Raw genomic sequence first — 23,318 nt, forward strand, 5'->3', positions numbered from 1 at the left:
ATGTACTCTCCATTATCAATTTTCACTTTGGAAGTCACTATTGTATCCAGCTCCTTGAAGACAACACAATCAAATGTTATGCGGTTAGTGCAACCATTATCAATAAGTCACTTGTCACTTGAGCTACTAGTTACAAAACAGGCTGCTACAAAGAGTTCCTCCTCTTCTTGGTCAGCTATCTGTGCAACATTTTTCTGCTGACTGTTATTTTTGTAAATCTTTTGATGATGTCCCATCTTTTGATATTTCTCACATTGTTGATCTGGCATTCTCTTTCCATAATGCTTGCAAGGAGGAAAATCATATTTCAATTCCCCATTGATCCTAGGAGAATCAGTACCTGAGTTGTCCTTCTTGCTCTTTTTTTTTCTTCTTTCCTTTTGACTCTCTAATTTGATTGAAATATTGCAGGTAGTGCACCCTCAACAGATCCTTTAGACCTCATAAGCCTTCTGTGTTCTTGTGCCTACAAGGCATGTATCAATTCTGCTAAGCTGATTTTTGAGAGATCTTTAGCATTCTCCAAGGAGGAAATAGTAGCCTTAAACCTTTCAAGTATAGTAATAAGAATTTTTGAACTATTCTTGTATCATTAATAAGCTCAATGCTAAGCAATAGTACCTTGTTTACAATATTGAGAAGTCTATCTGAATATTCTTTGATAGTTTTAGATTCCTTCATCTTCTACATTTCAAATTCTCTGACTAAGTTCATCACTTGCATTCCTTTGATTTTAAAATTTCTTTCATACTCCTCTTTAAAAAAAATTATAGATCTCAAAGACTGTCTTCAAGGTCATGATTCTAGTAGAAATTGTAAGTGAAACTATAGCAAACAAACAGGTCTTTGCCTTGGACTTTCTTGCCTTTTGCTCCTTGTGACTTTTCATCTGAGCTATTGTAGGATTGTTTGGTAATGAAAGAATTTCGTAAACTTCCTGAACAACCTCCCAAAGATTATTCTCATCTAGGTAAGCCTCCATTCTTATAGTTCAAACGTGATAATTTTCACCATCAAACACAGGTGGTTGGGCAGTGAAAGAAGTTTCTAAACTTGGTAATCCAGTTTCCATCTCTTTTAGTGGGTTCTCACAAATGTCTCACAAGTCCCTCAAGAAGAAATTTCTGATACCAATTGTTAGAACTCTCAAACAAAAATAAACAAATAGAGATGAAAAGTAAAAATAGCAAAAACAAATCTGTGGTGGAAATTCATATTTTTATTAAATTGAATGCTGCTTATATACATAAAAAATTTAGTTAATGCATCAAGAAATTAAACAACATAATGGAGCATGTTTACATGTTTAACAAATTCCTAAAACCCAGCCACTAACAGTATGAATCCATAATCAGCTAAAAACCTGAAACAAAAAAAAAATTCCAATAGAAATATTTGATCAGGTCCTATTTCAACAATTAAGTAATTCTTCAACGGCCTGTCTTGTGCCCATTAATCAGGATGGAATATGAAATTGAAGGTATACACCACATAACACATATGATTCAATGTTTATGGAAACCAAAACATCTCATCATGTACTCTAAAAGGTCTCATTCTACACATTTATATGCGTCACTAATGTACAAATTAAGAGCAATTATGAAATTTCTTTCCAGTTTTCGCAATTTCATAATATGCTTACCTCATGGTTTTAGAGAATATTGTTCAATATCAACCTATATTTGATAAAAACATTGTTGCCAATAATATCATCCATATAAGGTTATAGACACCCAATAAGAATTTTTAAAATGATCTTATACACAATATTGTATGTAGCTAATCGGTCTAAAATCCTTCATGCTCTGCACTCTTTTATATTTAGGGATCAAGGAGATTTAGCCATAATCTCTATAAGAAAGAAGTTTCGAGTTTTTTATCATCAAGAATACAAGAATAGTTTAGTATAAATTAATTATTTACTTTACTTTTAGAAGAGAAATGAAATAGTATAATTTTTTTTTCTTAACTAGAGATTTCGAGTTAGAAGTATTTCTAAAACTTAAAAGTAATCATTTTATTCTTTTAATAGATATATATGAATTTAAAATTAATCAAAACAATAAATTGAGATACACTACCTATTGTTTTGATGATTTAAAATTAATTATTATCCATCATTTTGATGATTTAAATTAAAATATATATATATATATAAAACTTTAATGTGATCTCAATAGAATCAATATTTTCAATTAATTTATTGTTGAAAAATCTTAATTGAATTATTGTTTGCTTTGTAGAAAAATAATTAACAAGTGAAAAGAATCATAAGCAATCTTTGGTTATTGGGAAAACAATGGCAAAGAAGCAAACAGTACCCACGATTCTTAATTAGTTTGGCCTCAGAATTTTTAATGAATCCTGTTTTGACATGTCTTTGCTTCAGCAATAATGAAGTCTGATACTGAAGTCTGTGGATATCCTTTACTTAAGGGTGTGTGATTGAAAATTAGCCACTTTCTTCCAATTTTGTACACTAAATTTAAGGTAAATTATATTGTAAGCTCTAAATTTAATATAATTAATAAATTGATACTTAAATTTTTTTATAATCGGTTTGTTCAAATTCCAATTCTTCCATTTATTTTTCCTTATTAAAAGTATGGACATGTCCTTGTTACTCCTTTCTAAATTATAAATATTAAAAAATTAGAGGGCCATTTATTTTTTGTTATCTATTAAAATTTCAACGCTTGATATTTCACTTTTCATTTAAAAAAACACTTAAATTCCTAGTAATTTTTGTGCACATTAATACAATCAATTAATTTTTAGTATTTTTATTTTTTTAATTTTTATTTATTAAAATATTTCAATATTTGATAATTTAAAAACTTCAAGAAATAGCTTTTTATTTAATTTTTAAAAATAAATTTCTACTTCAGTTATTTTTAAGCGGTATTAAATAGTTTTAAAAATGTCATATACTGAAATACAATTCAAAAAAAAAAAAAAACTGCAGAGTATTTCAAGAAAAATTATATTTTTTAAAAATTTGATTACCACTAATTTTAAACTAATGTTTATACAAAATAGAGACTGTGGTTTTGAACAAACATAAAGAGATTTAAAAGTTGACTTTAAAAGATGGAAGAATTAATCCATAAATTACGCTTAAATTTAAAAATTAAAATGTATTTTATTTAAGATGAAACACCTCACCCATTTGGAAGGAATTTAAATACCCATAAGGATATTTTAGGTATTTGAATATTTAGTCACTTCTTGATCTATTAATTAATAGAATTATAGATAGAAAAGATTTTTAATTTGGACAAGATTAATTATAAAATAATTTAAATATTTAATTTTAAAAATAAAAAATTAATTTATTAATTAGGCTAAAAATTAAAGACTACACTGTAATTTACGCTCATCATTATGCTTATTCTTCACATGTAGAACCAACTGATTTATTAATTACGCTAAAAATTAAATATTATTCTCCATCTCATAATTTTTATTTGTTTTATTTTTCCGTATGTATGAAAAAATATAATTTTTTTATTAACTTTTCAATTATTTTCATTTTAAATATATTAAAATTTATTAAATATTAAAAGATATTTTAAAAATTTTTTAAAAATAAAATAAAATAAAATAAAATTATAATAGTTAATTTATATGTTATTATAATCTAAAAAATAAATAATAAAAATTATGAAACAAAGAGAATACGGTATAATTTACACTTTATCATTATGCTTCTTCTTTACATGCAGGGCCCTCTAGGCTGTCCTTATATGTATATAATCTTCCGTGTATCATGGCAGTAGTAGAAGAAAATTATTGAATTTCATTTTCATTGATGAGATATTTTATTTTTCTTTTGAATTTGACCTGAAATTAAATTGGAGTGCTTCTTTTGGACCACCGGGATTCAGCTATTGTAGGAGAATGTCGACAAAGGTCAATTCACTAATAACAGTAATTCACGATGTATATGATGTGTATGGCACCTTGGATGAGCTTCATTTGTTCACTAATGTTGTCCAAAGGTTGGTTGTGCTGATATCACATCTGATAACTGCCTGGTTGTTGTTTCTGCCTTTGACTGGATTCTGTCTGATCTGTTGATTTGGGCAGATCACTTTCTGCCTTCTCTGGTGATTTGGGCAGATCACTACTGGGCAGCTCAGTCTGCCTGGCGATTGGGTCAGTGATTTGGGCAAATCGACTACCCTGATCACTTTCTGGCAGATTCTCCTCCATGGCCTGTTTCTTCAATTTCTCAGCCTTGCTGTCTTGCAGCTCTTTTCCACTCCTCAATGTGATAGCACTAACATTTTATCTTGGATTTATCTCAGTTTGGGAGGGTAGCTTCTCTTGAGACTCAAATTTGCTCATTGAAGTGGCCATTTGGCTCACTTGTTTCTCAAGACTTTGCACAGTATTAATTTGCTAAATTCTTCACAATCTCTTTAAGAGGTGCATTGGGGTTTTGAGGTGCAACTTGAGCTTGATTCCTTTGCTGGTAGCTTGGGTATTGATTTCCCCTTGCATAACTGAAATTTGGATGGTCCCTCCAACCTGGATTATAAGTATTTGCATAGGGATTATACCTTCTTTGCCCATTGAAACCTCCAACAGCATTGACTTTGTAACAGCCCGGAAACCGGTACCCTATTGTAACGGCCCGAACCGCCACCGGCGCTAGGATCCAGATCGGCTTAAGGCCGCCGGGACCCGTAGCAAGCCAACATACATACTATTACCTCGTAAAATCCCATGCATGATCAAAACTTTAATATAAAAACTGAAAACATCTGATGTAAAAACCGAGCTTGACCTGTACGCGACATAACTGAAAACATAAAAGAATCCCCTACTAGAGTCCTCATCATAACTCTAGCTGGGTCAACATAACATACATCAAGCCGGAGTCACATCCAAAGAACTAGAACCTAACCTGTGCATGCATCAAACCACAAACATAAGACCTCCACCAAGGTCCTCAACAAATAACATAGCGTGGTAAACAACACATGCCACAAGATTAGTTCAAACACAACTATAACCTCTAGCATACATATATCATGTATTAAACAGGGACTAACCAAGTCTCAGGGCCAAGCACAGTACTAAACCATAAACATAACTCCACTTACTTTACATAACATACTCTTACAAATCATTATCAAATTATAATACATGTCCACACTAAAAGTACTAAGCTAATACTATTACAAAAGCAAAACCTCTGCTCTTGAGACTTTCCGATCAGCCTCAAACCTGCAACACTGGGGTTAGGGGAGAGGGGTGAGCTAAAAAGCCCAGTGAGTAGAAACAAAGAAAAACAGTTCATTAATTACATGCTTTCATGAAATGCGTCATAGCACAAACAAATCATATCACGGATTGGACCCAACCCCAAAACATCCCTTCCAGTCTCAGTATGCCCGGCCCAGCCGGGTCTCACAACCTTCGTATGCCTGGCCCAGCCAGGTCTTACAACAACTGTAAATGTATGCCTGGCCCAGCCAGGTCTCACAACATCTCTCGGGCTAGTGGGGTCGTCCTTGGTCCAATCTCCATCAACAGTAAAATAATGCAATGCGTCATATTCGTGAAACTAGTGCAATCAACCTATTACATATAAACATGATGCATGAACATGCTTTAGGCATTTGATTTTGTAAAATAAGAGATTAAGTTTAGTTCTACTCACCTCTGGCCGATGCTGACTGACTCGGCAACAGCTAACACTGATGGCCTCCTCGTTCCCTCGGGTCCGATCCTACACAGGTGGACTCGAATGAGGTGCCAAACACACTCTAAACAACTCATAGACAACTGCCCAAAAACCCCCTAAAACATCACTTAAACATGCATAGAAAACAACCCTGAAAAGGCTGGACAGGGCACTTTCGGCGGCCGAACCCTCCCTCCAGAGACGAAACTCGGGCACTTTCGGCGGCACCTTCGGCGGCCGAAAGTCCCACTCCAGAGACGAAAGTCAGGCACTTTCGGCGGCCGAACATTACCTTCGGCGGCCGAAAGTCTGCTTTCAAGCCAAACTCAAACTTTCGGGGGCAAGGTTAGGCGGCCAAACCATGCATCCATAGGCAGGTTCGGCGGTCGAAGCCACTTTCGGCGGCCGAACCTGAGTTCTTCCCAGAAGGGCAGAACTCAGCTTCTCATGCATTCAAGCCTGCCAAACCTTCCAAACACCCCGACACAAGCACCCAACTTAACCAAAACATGCATAAACCTTAAACCATGCACAAAGGAGCTTAAACAAGCTTAAACTCCAACAAAGAACATCAAAAACATACATAGATAGTTTATGACCCACATAGGCCAAAACCATCAAAACAACCCAAATCCTCACATACTCTCTCCCCATCATGCATACTCACTCCCACATGCATAAACTAACTTAAACCCTCAACATAACATCACATAAATAAGCATAAGCATACATTGGGCATAAAACCCACATAAATCCTAACATGCATATCTACCCATACTCAACCATTAAAACATAAAGGAAAGCAAGGATCTACACTTACCTCTTGAAGATCGAGGGTTGGTGTGACCCAAAGCTTGAGATATGGAGAACCCACGCTCTTAGAGCCTCCAAGCTCTCAAAACCTTGATCCAAGCTTCAAAACTCTTCAAAACAACCAAGAGACTCATAAAAACATGAAAGAGATGAAGAAAAATCATGAAAATGACCAAGGGAGGACAAAAACTCACCTGAGCTCGAGAATGGGGAGAAAACTCGCCCATTTCCGATCTGAGGGCCCTTTATAGGTGGCCTGGTCGAAGACTTTCGGCGGCCTAACGTGCCCCCTAAACTCATGCATGTTCGGCGGCCGAACATGAGTTTCGGCGGCCGAACCTTGGCTCGTTCAAACAAGACTTTCGGAGGCCAAAAGCACTCCCGAAGCCTTTCTATGTTCGGCGGCCGAACCTGGCAAATGCCTCCTTGGTCTTTCCTTTCCAAAACCCAATTCTTTCCCATTTAAAACCATAAAATCATGTAAAAACATTTCAGAAAACACATTTTACCCCTCTAGAAGCTTCTGGCATCTTCAGAAATTCTAGATTTCAACGGAGATTCCGCCGGAAGATAGGGATTCCGATGCCAGAATCTAGCCGGGTATTACAGACTTGCTGGTCCTCTTCTTGAAGGGAAGGACATAGATCAGTTGGGTGGTTGTTGGCACATATTCCACATGGCTTGGGCTGCTGAATCTGCTGAACTTGTTGGGTTTGACCCACAACAAGGCTACGGACAGCATTGGTGAGATCAGAAATTTGGGATGCTAAAATGGATGTACTCACCTCATTTATACTCCTTGGTGGCAGCTCTTGGTCTCCAAATTGCTGAGAAGCTGCAGCCATGGTGGAAATTAATTCCCTCATCTCTCGAGGTGATTTTCTTTCAATTATTCCTCCACAAGCTGCATCAATAAATTTTCTCTCTGAGGGTAGCAGACCTCCATAGAAATAATCAATGAGAGATTGGTCAGAAATATCATGCTGGGGGCAGCTTGTGCACAACTTTTTGAACCTCTCCCAGTACTCATACAAGCCTTCAGAGTGCTTTTGCCTTATGCCACTTATCTCTCGATGGATGCCTATGACTTTTGAGGTAGGAAAGAATTTTCTCAAGAATGCTCTCACCATACCAGCCCATGATGTGATGGATCCGGGTGGTAAGTAGAATAGCCATTCCTTGGCATAGTCATCAAGGGAAAAAGGGAAGGCTTTAAGTTTGATATCATCTTCGGGAATACCTTGGGGTCTCATGGTTGAGCACACAACGTGGAATGCCTTCAAATGCTTGTGAGGGTCTTCATTTTCTAGGCCTCTGAATTTGGGAAGGAGATGGATCAGACCTGTCTTAAGCTCAAAAGGTGCTGTCAATGGGGGGTAATCAATGCATAAGGGTGCTAGGTCTCCTGCTGTTTCAGCTAGCTCTCCGAGAGTTCGTTCCCGTGGCTGTGGCTGTGGTGCTTGGACAGGGACAGACAGGTTCTTAGCTTGAATTTCAGCTTCTTCACGGACAGTAGGTTGTTCTGCCATTGTGTGATCTTCTGCAGTAACCTGGATTCGGGTATCTGGTTCAAATGCAGCAGGTGTTGTAGGTGATTTTACTGGTGCTGATGAGGATGCTTTGGAGGCTTGGTTCCTCAAGTTTGCTTGCTTCCTTAGGCTCTTGGCGGTGCGTTCTATCTTCGGATCGTAAAGAAGATTGTCTTTACAGCCAAACCTGGTCATAAAGGGAAAACACGTTAGTTTAAATCAATTCCCCGGCAACGGCGCCAATTTTTGATAAGCGGTTGTCGAAGCCGTCAAAAATAAACCTATTAAACAATCAATAATAAACTTGTAGATAGTGGCAATAGGGTCGAACCACAGAGAATTGACACCAATGATTTTCCTAGTAATGACTAGGTCAAGTAAATAACAAGTAAATAAAAGAGGGGGGTTTGATTTGATGAATTAAAACTAAATAGTAAAAGAAAGCAATAATTTAAAGAGATGAGAATTTCAATGGGAAAAGGATTCTAGTTGAAGTATGAATCTATTCAGTTTGTTCAGAATTGATCATTGATTATTTAGGACTCCTATTTTATTTCAATAAATTGGTTTTGGTTATGGAAGACGCTTCTCACAACCAAATTCCTCCTTAGTTCTAGTTTGATTAGGAAACGTTCGCTAATCAAACACTAATCAACAAGTTGCCAAGGAACGTCCTTGGGGCATTGTAGCATCGAACAACTGCTGACTGCATTAAGACTTAGAGAAACCCAATTCTATCCTTGCCAACCGCATGGTCAAGTTTAGATTATGCAATTTGATTAAATGTGTATTTGAACAACCTAAGCAATTACAGACCTAAATCATTCAAACAATATTACTTAAGCAATTTAAAAGCAATGGACCCTTATTGATTCTAAAAGCAAAGTAATAATTATGGAAAGCTCAAATTGCATAAATATTGAAAGTAAATAAGAGTTTAACAATGGAGTTTTAAATCCCCCAATTCATCACAAAACTGAATTTCCTCAAGTTCAACTAGAAAAGAAGGAATTTAGCCACTCATGGTGGACTAAATACAAAAAGATGAAAAGAAAGGAAAAAGGAAAGAGGCTGTAGAGTTTCTGGCGAGGAGAGAAGATGCTGAGTAGCTGATCAGAAGATCCGCCTTGCTGGTTTGGAGGCTGCTCTTATATAGCTGAAGAATTCCATCCATCTAGGGTTTTGAAATCCCTTTTTGATTTGGTGTTTGATTCCTCTTTTGATGTTGAATTTAATTGCAATTGGAATTCCTTAGGCTAGAAGCTCTTTCGTGGCTCTTGGATCTGTGTTAATAGTGATTGAGTTGGATTTGGACTTCTCAAAAATTTGGATTTCTGTTTTCTGCACAATTTCCCGCTCTGCTATCAATTTCTGCTGTCAAGGAGATTGGGGCGGTGATTTGGGCAAATCACTTGGTCTATCTGCCCCGATCGCTTTCAGCAAGTCTGTCCAGTTTCAATTTTCTGTCTCTACGAGTGATTTGGGCAGTTTCTGCGAGTGATTTGGGCAAATCACTGGCCCAATCACTTTTCTGTCATTTTCTGCACTTTTTTCTCCATTTTTCCAATTTCTTCCTTTTCTGTAAAAATAAGGTAAAAACCATAAATTAAGCTAAATAATGTGTAAATAAACAATAATAAAGATAATAAAAATGTGGCTAAATTATGCTTGATCATCCACCCATTGAGATCCACATAAGGTATGAAAGTTTGAGCGAATAACTCAGCGGAAAAGAAAGGTTCATTGTGTTAAAGAATATTTTGATAGTATTCCAGATAGTTTGTTTTAATATTTATTAGATTTTATTACGGCTGATTTTTTCTTTGAAACCTGGTGAAGCAAAATTTCAGGATAAAGCACTTGTCTATGAGTATAAATTTTAATATTTTTTGTAAGAGGAAAAAAAAGATGGACAGGTTGGCTATAAGGTCCCAGGTTAGCAAGATAGAGAGAAAACTAATAAAAAAAAAAAGAGCGAAAGAAAGAGAGGAGTCCGCGAGAAAAAAGCAGGTTGGATAGATGGGACAGCTCAGGCGAGGTCGGAAAATAGGTCAGCGGATGGTGCTAAAGACGCACCGACCTGAGGAGGAAGTTGCTGGTCTAGTCAAGCTCCAACAAATGAGGTCGACGTGACGCGAGAATGGGCCAGATAGACAGATATGATGGTGCCAAAGACGCGCCGACCTGAGGAGGAAGTTGTTGGTCTGGTCAAGCTCCAATAAATGAGGTCGGCGCGACGCGGGAATGGGCCAGATATGTAGATATGATGGAGCCAACACCACGTCTGCAAACGAAGAAACCACAACCTTGAAGAATTAAAGCAGACACCACCCGATGATCAACTTTTGGGTGGGAAGTCTCCAGCAGATCAAGCTCAACAGATCAGAAGAAGTAGTCGGTCTCTCATTTCTAGTCGAATGGCCAGATTGCCCTTAAGATTTGAATGCATACATCTCCTCATCCTATTCTTTGACGTTCCTCTGAAGCACGTGACCAAATCAAACTTCGAGTCTGCATTCTCTGAGCTGAAAAGCCATGTCGGCGCTACCGATTTCGTCGCCATCGATCTTGAGATGACCGGCGTCACCAGCGCTCCATGGCGCGAGTCCTTCGAATTCAACCGATTCGATGTTCGGTACCTCAAGGCCAAAGATTCCGCCGAGAAGTTCGCCATCGTTCAGTTCGGCGTCTGTCCTTTCCGCAGGGATGACCACCGCCACTCCTTCATTGCTCATCCGCACAATTTCTTCATATTTCCTTACCGAGAGCTAGCAGCAAGTGGCCCCTCCAATGAGTTTCTGTGCCAGACGACGTCCATGGATTTCTTAGCTCAGTGTGAATCAGAGCTGCAATTGGGTTTCGCCATGTTATTGACCTTATTTCTTCTGCACAAAAGTTGATTGTGGGTCACAATTGCTTTTTGGATATTGCACACACAAATAGCAAATTCTTAGCGCACGCCTTTCGAGGATGAAGAAATCAAGCACATCACTCTCTTCAACGTTTTCTTTACTCTGTCCGCAAATTGTTGTGAATTCCAATAAGAATTATGATTTGACATTTCGTCCGTATTTGAATGTGGAGGTTCAAGTGGATGATACAAGTCTCCTTCTTTCCTGTTCTGTTTATTCCTTCTGTCCCTTCATTAAATGAGTTGGGGAAAACGGGTCGGTCGGCCGATCGGAGTAGCAAGACTGAAAAGAGCTCGGCCCTGTTGGCCAGCTTGAAGACGAGTGCAAGTCTCGAACTTGGGTTTAGTGGAGCACGACAGCCGATTGACCAGGTCGGCCAAATTGACAATTAGCAAATCTGGGAACAACTCTATCTCGACAAACAGTCTTAAGCTTGCTGAGGATCAACATTAGGGTGGGCGCTGAGTTCTGATGTTGTCCACAAGACATGCAAGGTTACATGTCAAACTTAATAACCGCAAGAAAGGGTATAACAAGGAGCTGGCAACACGAGTTATTTTAATGCATACAAAGTCTGCTAAATGGGTCTCAACCATTGGAAGGTAAGCATCCGTACTCTTCAAATAATAATAATAATGATAATGTTGATAATAATAACAATAAGTGTTGCGTCAGTATTATCCTGAATGCCCTCACATCAATGCTTGAGTTTTCTATTATTAAAGAAAGAAGAATTACTATTTCAGTTTTTAAATTAATAATGTTTAGTTAAAAATAAAATAAGATAAATGAAAAATAATTAATATATAACTGAGTAAATAAATAAATAAAATTAACTAGTCCATATTTTAAGTAACATTTATACACTCAATTAAGTTATATATTTTTTATAATTAGCAAACGTCAGATGCTATCAGTAACATCATGTTTCTAATTATTATTATTATTTTAAATGCAAATATCTTAGAATGTCATGCCTAATTATAAAATTTAAATCTTAGAATAAAATTTTCATGAGTACACAAGTATATGCCCAATAATATACTAGCTTAGCAGGAAAGTTTTCGTTGCTAGTTAAGAATAGCATGAATATTCTAATGAAAGGATTATGTATTTAAACATATTACTTTTATAAAGTAAAATTTTGAGAAATTTACGCATGCAAATATTGTTTATTGAACTTTTGAATTGCATGAGTTAATATTGTTAGTTAGAGCTAATATTTATGTTCATCTGAAATATGAAACTAAGTGACACGTGCGACATATTATTTATTGATGAATATTATTGAATTAACAACGAGCATCCTCGTTATATACGCTCTGTGCAAGCTCTTATTTTGCAGTAAAATCCTGAATCTCGTTTAAGATCTCAAGCAGGCACAAAATTGGAATTTCCAAGATCTCCCGGCACCATAAGACCGGGATCCCTAAGATCTCCCGGCGCCACAAGACCGGGATCTCTAAGATCTCCCGACGCCTCAAGATCGGGATTCCCAAGATCTCCCGACTCTCGGCGCCACAAGACCGGGACCCCCAAGATCTCCCGGCACCACAAGACCGGGATCCCCAAGATCTCCCGGTGCCTCAAGACTAGAATCCCTAAGATCTCCCGGCGCCTCAAGACCGGAATCCCCAAGATCTCCCGGCGCCTCAAGACCGGGATCCCTAAGATCTTCCGGTGCCACAAGACCGGGATCCCCAAGATCTCCTGGTGTCACAAGACCGGGATCCCAAGATCTCCCAGCGCCACAAAACTGAGCTGAAGGGATGAAGGGAGCTACTCTTTCGCCTTTTATTAAAAAATACTGTATGCTCACAACAAACAGTGGCATGCGATGACAACATGTGGAAACAACTCATAAGAACACAGCTCTGACCTCAAAAAAGATTGGGGCACTGGACCATAAATGAAAAGTTAAACTCCGATGTAATACCCGGCTCGACATCGGCATCGGATTTCTTATTTTCCAGTGGAATCTTCGTTGGAATATGGAATTCGAGGATGTCGGAGGTTCCTAGAAGGGTAAAAGAAAGGTTTTCTAAAAGGTTTTTAAGTGTTTTAAGGTTTTAAAAGAAAGGAATTGAGTTTTGAAAAGGAAAAGACCAAGGGGACAAATGCCAGGTTCGGCCGCTGAAAGTGAAGTTCGGCCGCCGAACGTTGCATGGTTTTGCATGCAGTTTTGGCCGTCGAAGGAGAGGCGGTTGGCCATCTATAAAAGCCCCGTTGACCAACAATGGAGTGAGTTTTCACTCTCTTTTCGTGCAAGGGTAGGTTCATGCTCTCCTTTGGTTGTTTTCATGATGTTTCTTCAAATCTTTCAAGGTTTTTATAAGTTTTCTCCTTGTTTTGAAGAGTTGTGAGCTTTGAGCAAGGTTTTGAAGTTTGAAGACTTTGGAGCTTGGATTCTCCATATCTTCAAGTTTGAGGTTGCACCAACTCTTGTTCTTCAAGAGGTAAGTGTAGATCCCTATCTTTTATGAAGTTTTAAGTAAGTTTTATGAAGGGTTATGGGGGTTTTGATGCATGAGTTGCATGGTTGTGCATGTGAGGGTTTATGGACCCTTTATGCCTATGTATGCTTTATGTTGTTGTTTGTTGGAGTTTAAGCTTGTTTTAAGCTCCTATATGCTTATTGTGTGAGTTATGCATGTTTTTGTGAGGTTGGAGACATGTTTTGGGTGTTTGGAAGGTTTGGGAGGCTTGTTTGTGCATGAACCTGAGTTTTGGATGAACTCAGGTTCGGCCGCCGAAGCAAGGTTCGACCGCCGAACCCCTTAGGATGGCTATTTTGGCCGCCTAACCTTGCTCCCGAAAGTTGAGACTTTCGTCTCTGGAGGGAAGGTTCGGCCGCCGAACATGCCGCCGAAGGTTGGTGACTTTCGGCTCTGGAAGGTCTTTCAGCCCCCGAACCTTGCCCCCGAAAGTTTGGACTTTCAGATCTGGAAAGGGGGTTTAGCCGCCAAAGGTGCAGCCGAAAGTGCCCGAGTTTCGTCTCTAGAGAGGGGGTTCGGCCGCCGAAGGTGCCCTGTCCAGCTTTTCTTTGCTTGTTTTCCATGCATGCTTGAGGATGTTTTAGGGGGTTTTTGGGGAGTTGTTTATGAGTTGTTTAGAGTGTGTTTGGCACCTCATTCGAGTCCACCTGTGTAGGATCGGACCCGAGGGACCGAGGAAGCCATCAGTGTTAGCTGTTGCAAAGTCAGTCCAGTGTCTGCCAGAGGTGAGTAGAACTAAACTTAATGTTTTAAATTGAGAAATTAAATGCTTTTAGCATGTTTCATGCACCATGAGTATGCAATAGGGTGATTGCATTAGTAGTCACGAATATGATGCATTGCATTATGTATTGTTGATGTGGATGGACCAAGGCGACCTCAATAGCCCACGATCTGTTAGGTAAGGAAAGACCTGTGTGAGCTCCTTTAGGGGGCCGGGCGCCGACAGAGGGAGTTTTGAGGTCATGTCCAATCCGAGATGTGAAATGTTTGTGCTGTGACGCATTTCATGAAAGCATGTAATTAATGAACTGTTTTCATTGTTTCTACTCACTGGGCTTTAGTACCTCATCCCTTTTCCAAATTCCCAATTTTGTAGGGCCAGAGTTAGCTATGGGAAGTCAGAGTCCGCAGAGTTATGAGTATGAGTTGGCTATGGTTTTGGTTATGTAATAGAGTAGTGGACATGATGTAAATTAAAGGAATGTTATGTAAAGTAATGAATGTATAGATATGTAATGTCATGTAATGGATAGAGTTGTGCTTTGCCCTGGTGTGTGATTAATCCCTTTGTACATGGATCATGTTTTACGTTTCTTGATGAGAAATGTGTTGAACCAAACCTGATATATGTTATGCTGACCCTAGGGGTTCTATGTGTTCAGACATAGTGCATGCAGGTCAAGCTTGGTACATAGAAGAAAAGTTTTCAGTTTTTATGTTTATGTTTGATCATGTATGGGGTTTATCAGGTACACAGAGTTCAGGATAGGCTTGCTATGGGTCCCGGCGGTCTTAAGCCGATCTGGATCCTAGCGCCGGTAGCGGTCTGATTTCCGGGTCGTTACATCCGACCTCTCAAAGGAGCTCGAGTCAAAAGGTAAAGAGACTTTGATCTCACACAACAGCCAAAAGCGCCAAAGCGTCATGCTGACCTCAAGAGGGTACTGGAACAGAAATGAAAAATCTGAATTCGGCCTCTCAAAAGAGCTCGGATTACAAGCTAATAAGACTCTGATCTCGCAAAATAGCCAGCATATAACAAAATTAAACTAAGGCACCCCAATGCCTGTATCATGTAGCAATATGACCTATTAAAGGCCAATGCAAGGTTCACGGCGCCAAAGCGCCAAAGCACCATATTGATCTCAAGAAAATGAGCTCGATACTGGTAAATCCAATAAGCAGACCGAATTAAGGCGAGGCGAATCCTAAGCAAAATGCATACCAAAATACAGAACCAAACAAAGAATCAGGGGCAATCATAAGAGGCATTGACCTCAGAATTGACCGCTAGCACTAAACCAGCTCAACTAGCTTAGAGAGAGGTCTAAGCAGCAAAGAGCCCGCAAAACGCTCTAGGGTAGACAGCCCAGAAAACACTCGGGGGCAAAAAATCCAACTGACCAATACATACACGAGAGCCAAATGCTCAGATAAAGAATCAAGGAGACAGGAGCAACGTAAAAAGCCAAATAAACCATTCTGAACGACCGAATGGGGCAGTAGAAAGCCCTGACTCATTAGGATACAAAAGAATCGAACCATAGTATGGTCAAATCCAAAACAGATAGTCCAATCTCTTCAATCCAGGGTCGATCTACCCAGAAGCTTGGAGGGGCCTCATATCTGGACCGGCAAGGCTATAAGTCTATAAAAGAAAAGTTAAAGCCGAACAAACAAGCAGTCAGACTGAGACATAGCCCATATAAGGATTGACAAGAAAACAAGAAATTAAGTCCGACTTCACAAAAGAGCTTGGGGCACCAAAGATCTTGGGGCACCAAAGTTAAGAAAGTGAAATTTCGAACTCCTGAGCTCATGATACAGGCAGCGTCACAGGCTATAAGAATAAAAGTCTAAGCAAAAAGCAAAGAACCGAACTCCCAGCTCGGGTGAACTCGCGACATGAAAGCACTCAAGTAGAATAAAGTTAAGTATAGAAGAAATAATAGAGAACCGAGCTCCCTCTATGAAAAGGCCCGCAAATGCAGGAATGCATAAAAGGATAAACGAAGGCGAAGGACCGTGCTCACAGCTCGGATTAACTCACAATAAATAAACATTTAACAAGGATAACCCAGGAAGAGGAAAATGATAAAAGACCGAGCTCTCTATCCCCGTGGAGCACACAGCTCAAACCGCACTGACTGCCGGAAGGTTACCTCAAGAGGGACAAGGTGTCCGAGCTCGTAACAAGAACAAGGTTTAAAATCGTATAAAGTGGAGCACTCATACAAATAAGACATTTCTCTAGATATTATATATCCGAGCTCGCAATACTGACAGGATCGTGAGTCAAAAACAGAAATGCCCTCATAAGAATAAGAAAAACTGGCAAGTCAGAAGTTTAACCAGACTCCGAGCTCTTAGCCCGTATCAGTTTGACTAGCAAAGTCTCAGTAGAGCTAGCCTGGTCCATCAATTAAGTAAAATTGATAAAGCCAGAAGACTGTCTAAGTTAAAAATAATGATGAGGTGCATGCCGAGGTGAAATATCATTCATCATCAAATACACGTCTCCATATCGCCATACATTCAAACATCAAAGTAGAGAGACAAAAAAATAAAAAGGCAAGGAAGGGATACTTTTGACAAGAGTAGTTCTCGGGCCACACGGTCATAAATAGAGTTTAAGGATTTACCCCCTCACCAGTCATGAAATAACTGTCGAGGAGGTAAAGGGGCAATTGATAACCGCCTGGCTTTCCTAGCCCAGGAATAAGGACGGATCCAAAAGAAGGCCACAGGTCCAAAGCCCGTCAGACCATACGCTCGAAAGACGGTCCGATTTCACGAGCCCGGGACCAGCAACCCAGGGCAATTCGGATCAGATACGAGCACAGGCCCAATAGGGAAGCATGCCCAATCACTCACCAACCCTATTCGCATGCGTGACAGGGAGAATTAAATGGCCACCTGGTGTGGAGAAGGGGTCTGACACGTCCGTACTTACGGGCCTGAGTGACATAGACAGATAGCACTATAGACTTGTGGGGGGTCTTTCTTATGCCCGGACTCCATTTTTTCTTTGTTTTTTTCTCTGCAATTCTGGCTTATCCATACTGTAATACCCGGCTAGAGTCCGGCATCGGAATTCCTGTAGTCCGATGGAATCTCGGGTGTCGGAACCTTCTAGAAGGGTACTATACGTGTTTTCTAAAGTATTTTAACTTGTTTTAATGTTTTAAGGAGAAAGGAAAATGAGTTTTGAAAGAAAAGCATCAAGGTAGAAAAGCCAAGGTTCGGCCGCCGAAGGTGATTTTCGGCCGCCGAACTTGCATGGCTTTCGGGTTTCACGTTTGGCCGCCGAAGGTGGTCTGGCTAGCCACCTATAAATGGCCCTAGATCGGTCAAATGGATAAGATTTTCTTTCCATTTGCACGAGCTGAGGTGAGACTTGATCTTCCTTGAGTGATTTATGTGTTTTCTCACACCTTTCATGGTTTTGATGGATTTTCATGTGATTTTGAAGTTTTTGAGCAAAAGAGCAAAGTTTGGAAGCTTGGAGAATTTGAGAGAGGATTTCTCCATATCTCCACGTTGGGATCGTTTATTCTCTTGTTTGGAAGAGGTAAGTAAAGATCCTGAACTTCCTTTCTTGATTTTTGAAGGTTTTATGGAGTTGTTTGGATAGATATGCGTGTTTAGGTTAAGTATGGTTTTTGTGAGTTTTGTGTAAAACTATGCTTATGTGTTGTGTTGATATTGTTGTTTGGGGTTTTAAGTTAGTTTGGGACCCCTTTGTGCATGTACATGAGTATATGCAAGTTGTAGTTTGGTTGGTTGCATGTGGAGTGTGTTTGAGAGAAGTTTGCATGAAGCAGAACAAGTTTCTGCCTAATTGGAAAATCCAGTCTCGGCCGCCGAACATGTTAAGGAGGTGGTTTCGGCTGCCTAAGCTTGCTCAAGCTTGCCCCCGAAAGTTTGGACTTTCGGCTCTGGAGCGGATTTCGGCCGCCGAAGGTGCTGCCGAAGGTTAGGGACTTTCGTCTCTGGAGTGTCCTTTGGCCCTCGAACCTTGCCCCCGAAAGGGTTCGGCTGCCGAAGGTAGGAGTTCGGCCGCCGAAGGTGCTTGAGTTTCGTCTCTGGAAGGGACTTTCGGCCGCCGAACCTGCCGCCGAAAGTGCCCTGTTCAGCCTTCTTTTGCATGCTTTATGTGATTGTTTGAAGGTCTTTAGGGGGGATTTTGGGAAGGTGAATAGAGTTGTTCTTGAATTAGTTTGGTCCCTAATTTGAGTCCATCTGTGTAGGCACAGACCAGATGAACCAAAGAGACTAGCAGTAAGCACTGCTTCAGAGTCAGTTCAGAGTGAGCCAGAGGTGAGTGGAACTAATCTATGTTTTCATTATTGAATCTTTTAGCATGCCTCATGCATCATGATAATTCTAGTAGGGTGATTGCACTAGCCCCAGTTTATAAAATCTGACTTGAACGTCGGAGGGTCTCCACCGGGGCATCCCAGTAGACCCCTGACCATCTTTCTTCATTTTGCAGATTTTCTCTTTGAATCAAGTATTGAGGGACCCATACGATGGACCAAAAAGAAAACCAGATCTATCAAATGGAGCAGGAGGAAGACCAGATTTATCAACATCCTACAAGTTTTTTTACATGGACTTACTGCATCAATTAACTCTTAAATATTTATTAATTAATATCTTATAAATCTGTATGATAAAGCTTTTAAATCAATAACTGACATGCATAATTTTTATGTTGCGATTTCAGATGGGATGTGAATGCAATGGAGCAACTTCCACACTACATGAAGATATGTTATCTTTCTCTCCATAACTCCATAAATGAAATAGCTTTTGATATCCTTAGGCAACAAGGAGATTACATTCTCCCCTGCTTGAAGAAAGCTGTAAGTATTGATGATGCTACCAATTTGTTTATTCACTTCCATGTTAATTAAAAGACGAAATTATATAATTTCCAGTGGGCAGATCTATGCAAAGCATACTTAGTGGAAGCTAGATGGTAGCACACTGGTTATACACCAAGTTTACAAGAATATATTGACAATGCATGGATCTCTATATCAGGTCCTGTGATGCTAGTCCATGCATATTTTCTTATAAACTCTCCAATTGCGAATGATGCCTCGAAATGCTTGAAAGAGTATTCCAATATAATTCGATGTGCATCCATGGTTCTTAGACTTGCAAATGATCTTGGAACTTCATCAGTATGTACCTCCTTCTTTATCTTCTTTTTCTTATGAATTATCTCGTTAACTTGTGATATTGTTATCTTATTACTCATGGCGAATTGAAAAAAGGTGATGTCCCAAAATCAGTGCTCGTAATCACGTTCAATTTCGAATTAATGAGATATGGAAGGAAATGAATAAAGAAAGGACCTCAAATTCTTCATTTTCAGAAACTTTTATTAATATAGCATTTAATTTAGCTAGAATGGCACAATGTATGTACCAACATGGAGATGGGCATGGGATTGGAAATTGTGAGACTAAGGAAAGAGTTGTATCATTACTTATTCAACCAATTCCTTGAAAGATATGAACCATGTAGTAGATTCATTATGTATATCAACAATCTCTTCATTACGATTTTGTCTTTTTCATTTAGCGTGGTAGTGTTTCATCCACTTAATTAATTGATTTGATCACTTAATTAATTGATTTGAATATATTTAAATTAATTAAATTAATAAATTTTAAATATATTGATTGTTTTGATAAATTTTATTAATTATTTATGCAATTTAAATGTCAATATATAAAGAGATTTAATGTGATCTGAATCGAATCAGGGTTTTTAATAATGCATTGTTGGAAATTTTATTGAATTACTGTTTGCTTGATAGAGAAATAATTAACACGTGAAAGAAATTATAAGGAATTTGTGGTCGACAAAAATTGCAGGTAGGAAAACAAATGGCAAAGAAACAACTTGTACCCACAATTCTTGATGAAAACTTAGTCACTTTGTGGCCTCATAATAATTTGACACGTGCCTATAAAAATGTAAAGGCAATTCCTAATTTAAATAATATTAAAACAAATTTAATTAGATAAAAAATTTAATATTGTTTTCAAAATAGTGGTTTATAATAATTAATAGTATTAAAAAATATTTTTTGCATAATTATTACCATTTAATTAATATTTAATTTTTAAATTAAATAAAAATAGGTGAATAATACGAAATAATTAAATTTGAATTTTACGGTAAACTTAAATCGTATCTAATTTTACTAATTTTTACTGTTGACGTCCAATAAAGATATATGATAATTTTTCAGAAAAAAAATTTTAAGATATATGACTTTCAAAAGTGTGATGAGGGCCATAGGTCTAGTCACAAAGTTCAATATAAAAATCCTATCATTTAGGACTCAATTTTACATTTTAATTACTTTTTTAGATATTTTGAATATTTTCATAATTTTACTTATTAGGATTTTGTTTTTATTATAAATAACCTTTCTTATCTATTAGAAACTCAAATTTTAATTTTTCAGGAATTTCATTCAGACTTTTAGTTTTTTAACCTATTTTTTCTCGTATTTCGTTTTAACCAAACGGTATTGATTAAAATTTCTGACGGATTCTAAATAGTACTTTATCAATAAATACTAAAAAAAATAATAAATTAATAATTAAAGTTTTTAATATATACAATAATTAAAATATAAATAACAAAAAAGAAATTTATATTAAAAGGAAGAGGAGGATAAAAATATTTTTTTTTCATTTATATTTATTTAAAACATGACTACTTTAATGACCCTCGAATTAAAATTGAAGTAATTTTAATTTCAAAAAAAAAAAAAACTTAAGTGGTCAAATTATTAATTTACTAAAATCAAGAATTTTTAAGGGTAATATCCTCTTTGGAGTTTGCACATCTATATAAGGACTTGAAGTTTTTGGAAAACTATGCACACACACCAAATAGATCCTCTAATGGCCCTTCATTTATTTGCTTCATATCCTATTTGCTCTTTCACTAAACAGCCATCAAGAACTTGTTCCTTTAGATTACTCAAAATTGGCAATATGTTCAGTCCTCTTGGATGCTTGGTGTCTCCAAAACTTGCCAAGAAAACTATTGTGAGAAGATCTGCAAATTACCAACCTCCCATTTGGGATTTTAATTTTGTGCAGTCACTGAAGAGTGAATATGGGGTACATATATGTTTATAATTATTCCAAATTACTTGTTTTCCTTTTATTTTCATGCTCATGATTACTGTGATATAGGGAGAGGTTTACACTAACCGAATCAGTAAGCTGAAGGAAGAGGTGAGGCTGATATTGCTTAAGCAAGCTGTGGATCCTCTGGATCAGCTCCAACTAATTGACACCTTGCAAAGACTTGGATTAGCTTATCACTTTGAAGATGAAATAAAGAGTATCTTGATGAGCATTTACAGCCATAATAATACAGGGATGAGGGAGGATTTATATGCTACAGCTCTTGAATTTAGACTCCTTAGACAACATGGATATAAAATACCTCAAGGTAATCACCCTTTGCCAGATATAACATTTTTATTCAAGGTCGATAACAATATTTAACTCGAGAAAGTGAAATCCAGAGATCTTCCATAGTTTTCTAGATGAGATGGGAAGCTTCAAAGAGTGCCTATGTGAGGATTGGGAGGCAATTCTGTCTTTGTATGAGGCATCATTCCTTTCGGAGGAAGGTGAAAATATCTTGCAAAATGCAAGAGATTTTACAACCACTTGTCTGAGGAAGTTGGTTCAACAGAGCCAAGACCAAAACCTATCCAAGTTAATAAGTCATGCACTGGAGATCCCATTGCATTGGAGAATGCAAAGGTTGGATACCAGATGGTTTATAGATGCATATGAAAGAAAACAAGGCATGAATCCTCTTCTGCTAGAACTTGCTAAATTGGACTTCAACAACGTGCAGATGATACACCAAAACGATCTAAAACACATGTCAAGGTATGTATAATTTATGGTTGATCTGGTTGACTAAGCACATAATTTCTCATTCATGTCAATAGTTTACAGCTGGCTGCTCCTTATTGGCTTGTTTTGGTCTGAATAAAGGTGGTGGAGGAGTACAGGTTTAGGGGAAAAGTTGAGCTTTGCGAGAGATAGGCTAATGGAGAACTTCTTTTGGACCATTGGGGTGATATTCAAGCCACAGTTCAGCTATTGTAGGAGAATGTTGACAAAGGTCATTGCACTAATAACAACCATTGATGATATATATGATGTGTATGGAACCTTGGATGAGCTTGAGCTTTTCACTGATGCTGTTCAAAGGTTGGTGTTGGTGATATCTTATCCTCAAATTTTTATATGGACATACTTGTTGGTTTTTGGACAAAGAAGTGAAGAGAAAATCTTATTCATTGCTGTAACATTACAGATATTTAAACAAAAGCAAAAAGCTGCTAAGATTAACTTTCCCATACTTAGCTAGTACAATTTCACCTAAACAACACTTAGGCCATACTTCACCATGCCATGCTAAGATTACAAGTAAAGCAAAAATATTAAGCCAAAAAGAAAGGACATAATTTTCTGACAGCAGCAAAAATGTCACTATCATCTTCACTCCTCCTTGACATTTTTGCTGGAAACACCAAGGCTCCTCCTCAATGTTTCAAATCTGACTTTAGGCAATCCTTTGGTTAAGAGATCAGCAACTTGAACTTCAGAATCACAATGAATGAGCTTCACTTCTTCTTCTTTCTCTGCTTCTCTAATAAAATGAAATTTGATCTTGATATGCTTGGTTCTGCCATGAAAAACTGGGTTTTTTGCCATTGCTATAGCTGACTGATTATAACAGAAGATCACAGTTGCTTCCCTTTGTTCCTGCTTCAAATCTTTCATAATTTTTCTAAGCCAAATGGCCTGATTCACAGCAGCAGCAGCAGAAATGTATTTTGCTTCTGCTGTAGACTGAGCTACCACTTCCTGCTTTCTTGAACTCCAGCTAACAGCTCCTGAACCAATAGAGAACATGAATCCTGAGGTGCTCTTCATGTCATCAACTGAGCCTCCCTAATCACTGTCTGTATACCCAATCATCTTCACTTCTTGACCAGCCTTGAACCAAATGCCCAAATTACTGGTTCCCTTCACATACCTGAGAACCCTTTTTGCAGCCTTGAAGTGCCTTTGGCTAGGAT

General features: G+C 38.1%; 1 protein-coding gene and 1 pseudogene across 1 annotated transcript in view; both read left to right on the forward strand.

The window, feature by feature from the left end:
* On the forward strand, positions 1-21,106 carry LOC110627665 (annotated as a pseudogene).
* LOC110627666 (terpene synthase 10) overlaps positions 21,106-23,318 on the forward strand; it is a 7,619-nt gene continuing 5,406 nt past the window's right edge. The window contains exons 1-4 of the mRNA XM_043948620.1: positions 21,106-21,327; positions 21,403-21,664; positions 21,741-22,116; positions 22,225-22,443. Of these exons, the coding sequence (XP_043804555.1) occupies positions 21,106-21,327; positions 21,403-21,664; positions 21,741-22,116; positions 22,225-22,443 (1,079 nt within the window). The remainder of the gene's footprint in view (positions 21,328-21,402; positions 21,665-21,740; positions 22,117-22,224; positions 22,444-23,318) is intronic.

This window comes from Manihot esculenta, chromosome 12 (assembly GCF_001659605.2).
Source record: "Manihot esculenta cultivar AM560-2 chromosome 12, M.esculenta_v8, whole genome shotgun sequence".
Lineage (NCBI taxonomy): Eukaryota > Viridiplantae > Streptophyta > Magnoliopsida > Malpighiales > Euphorbiaceae > Manihot > Manihot esculenta.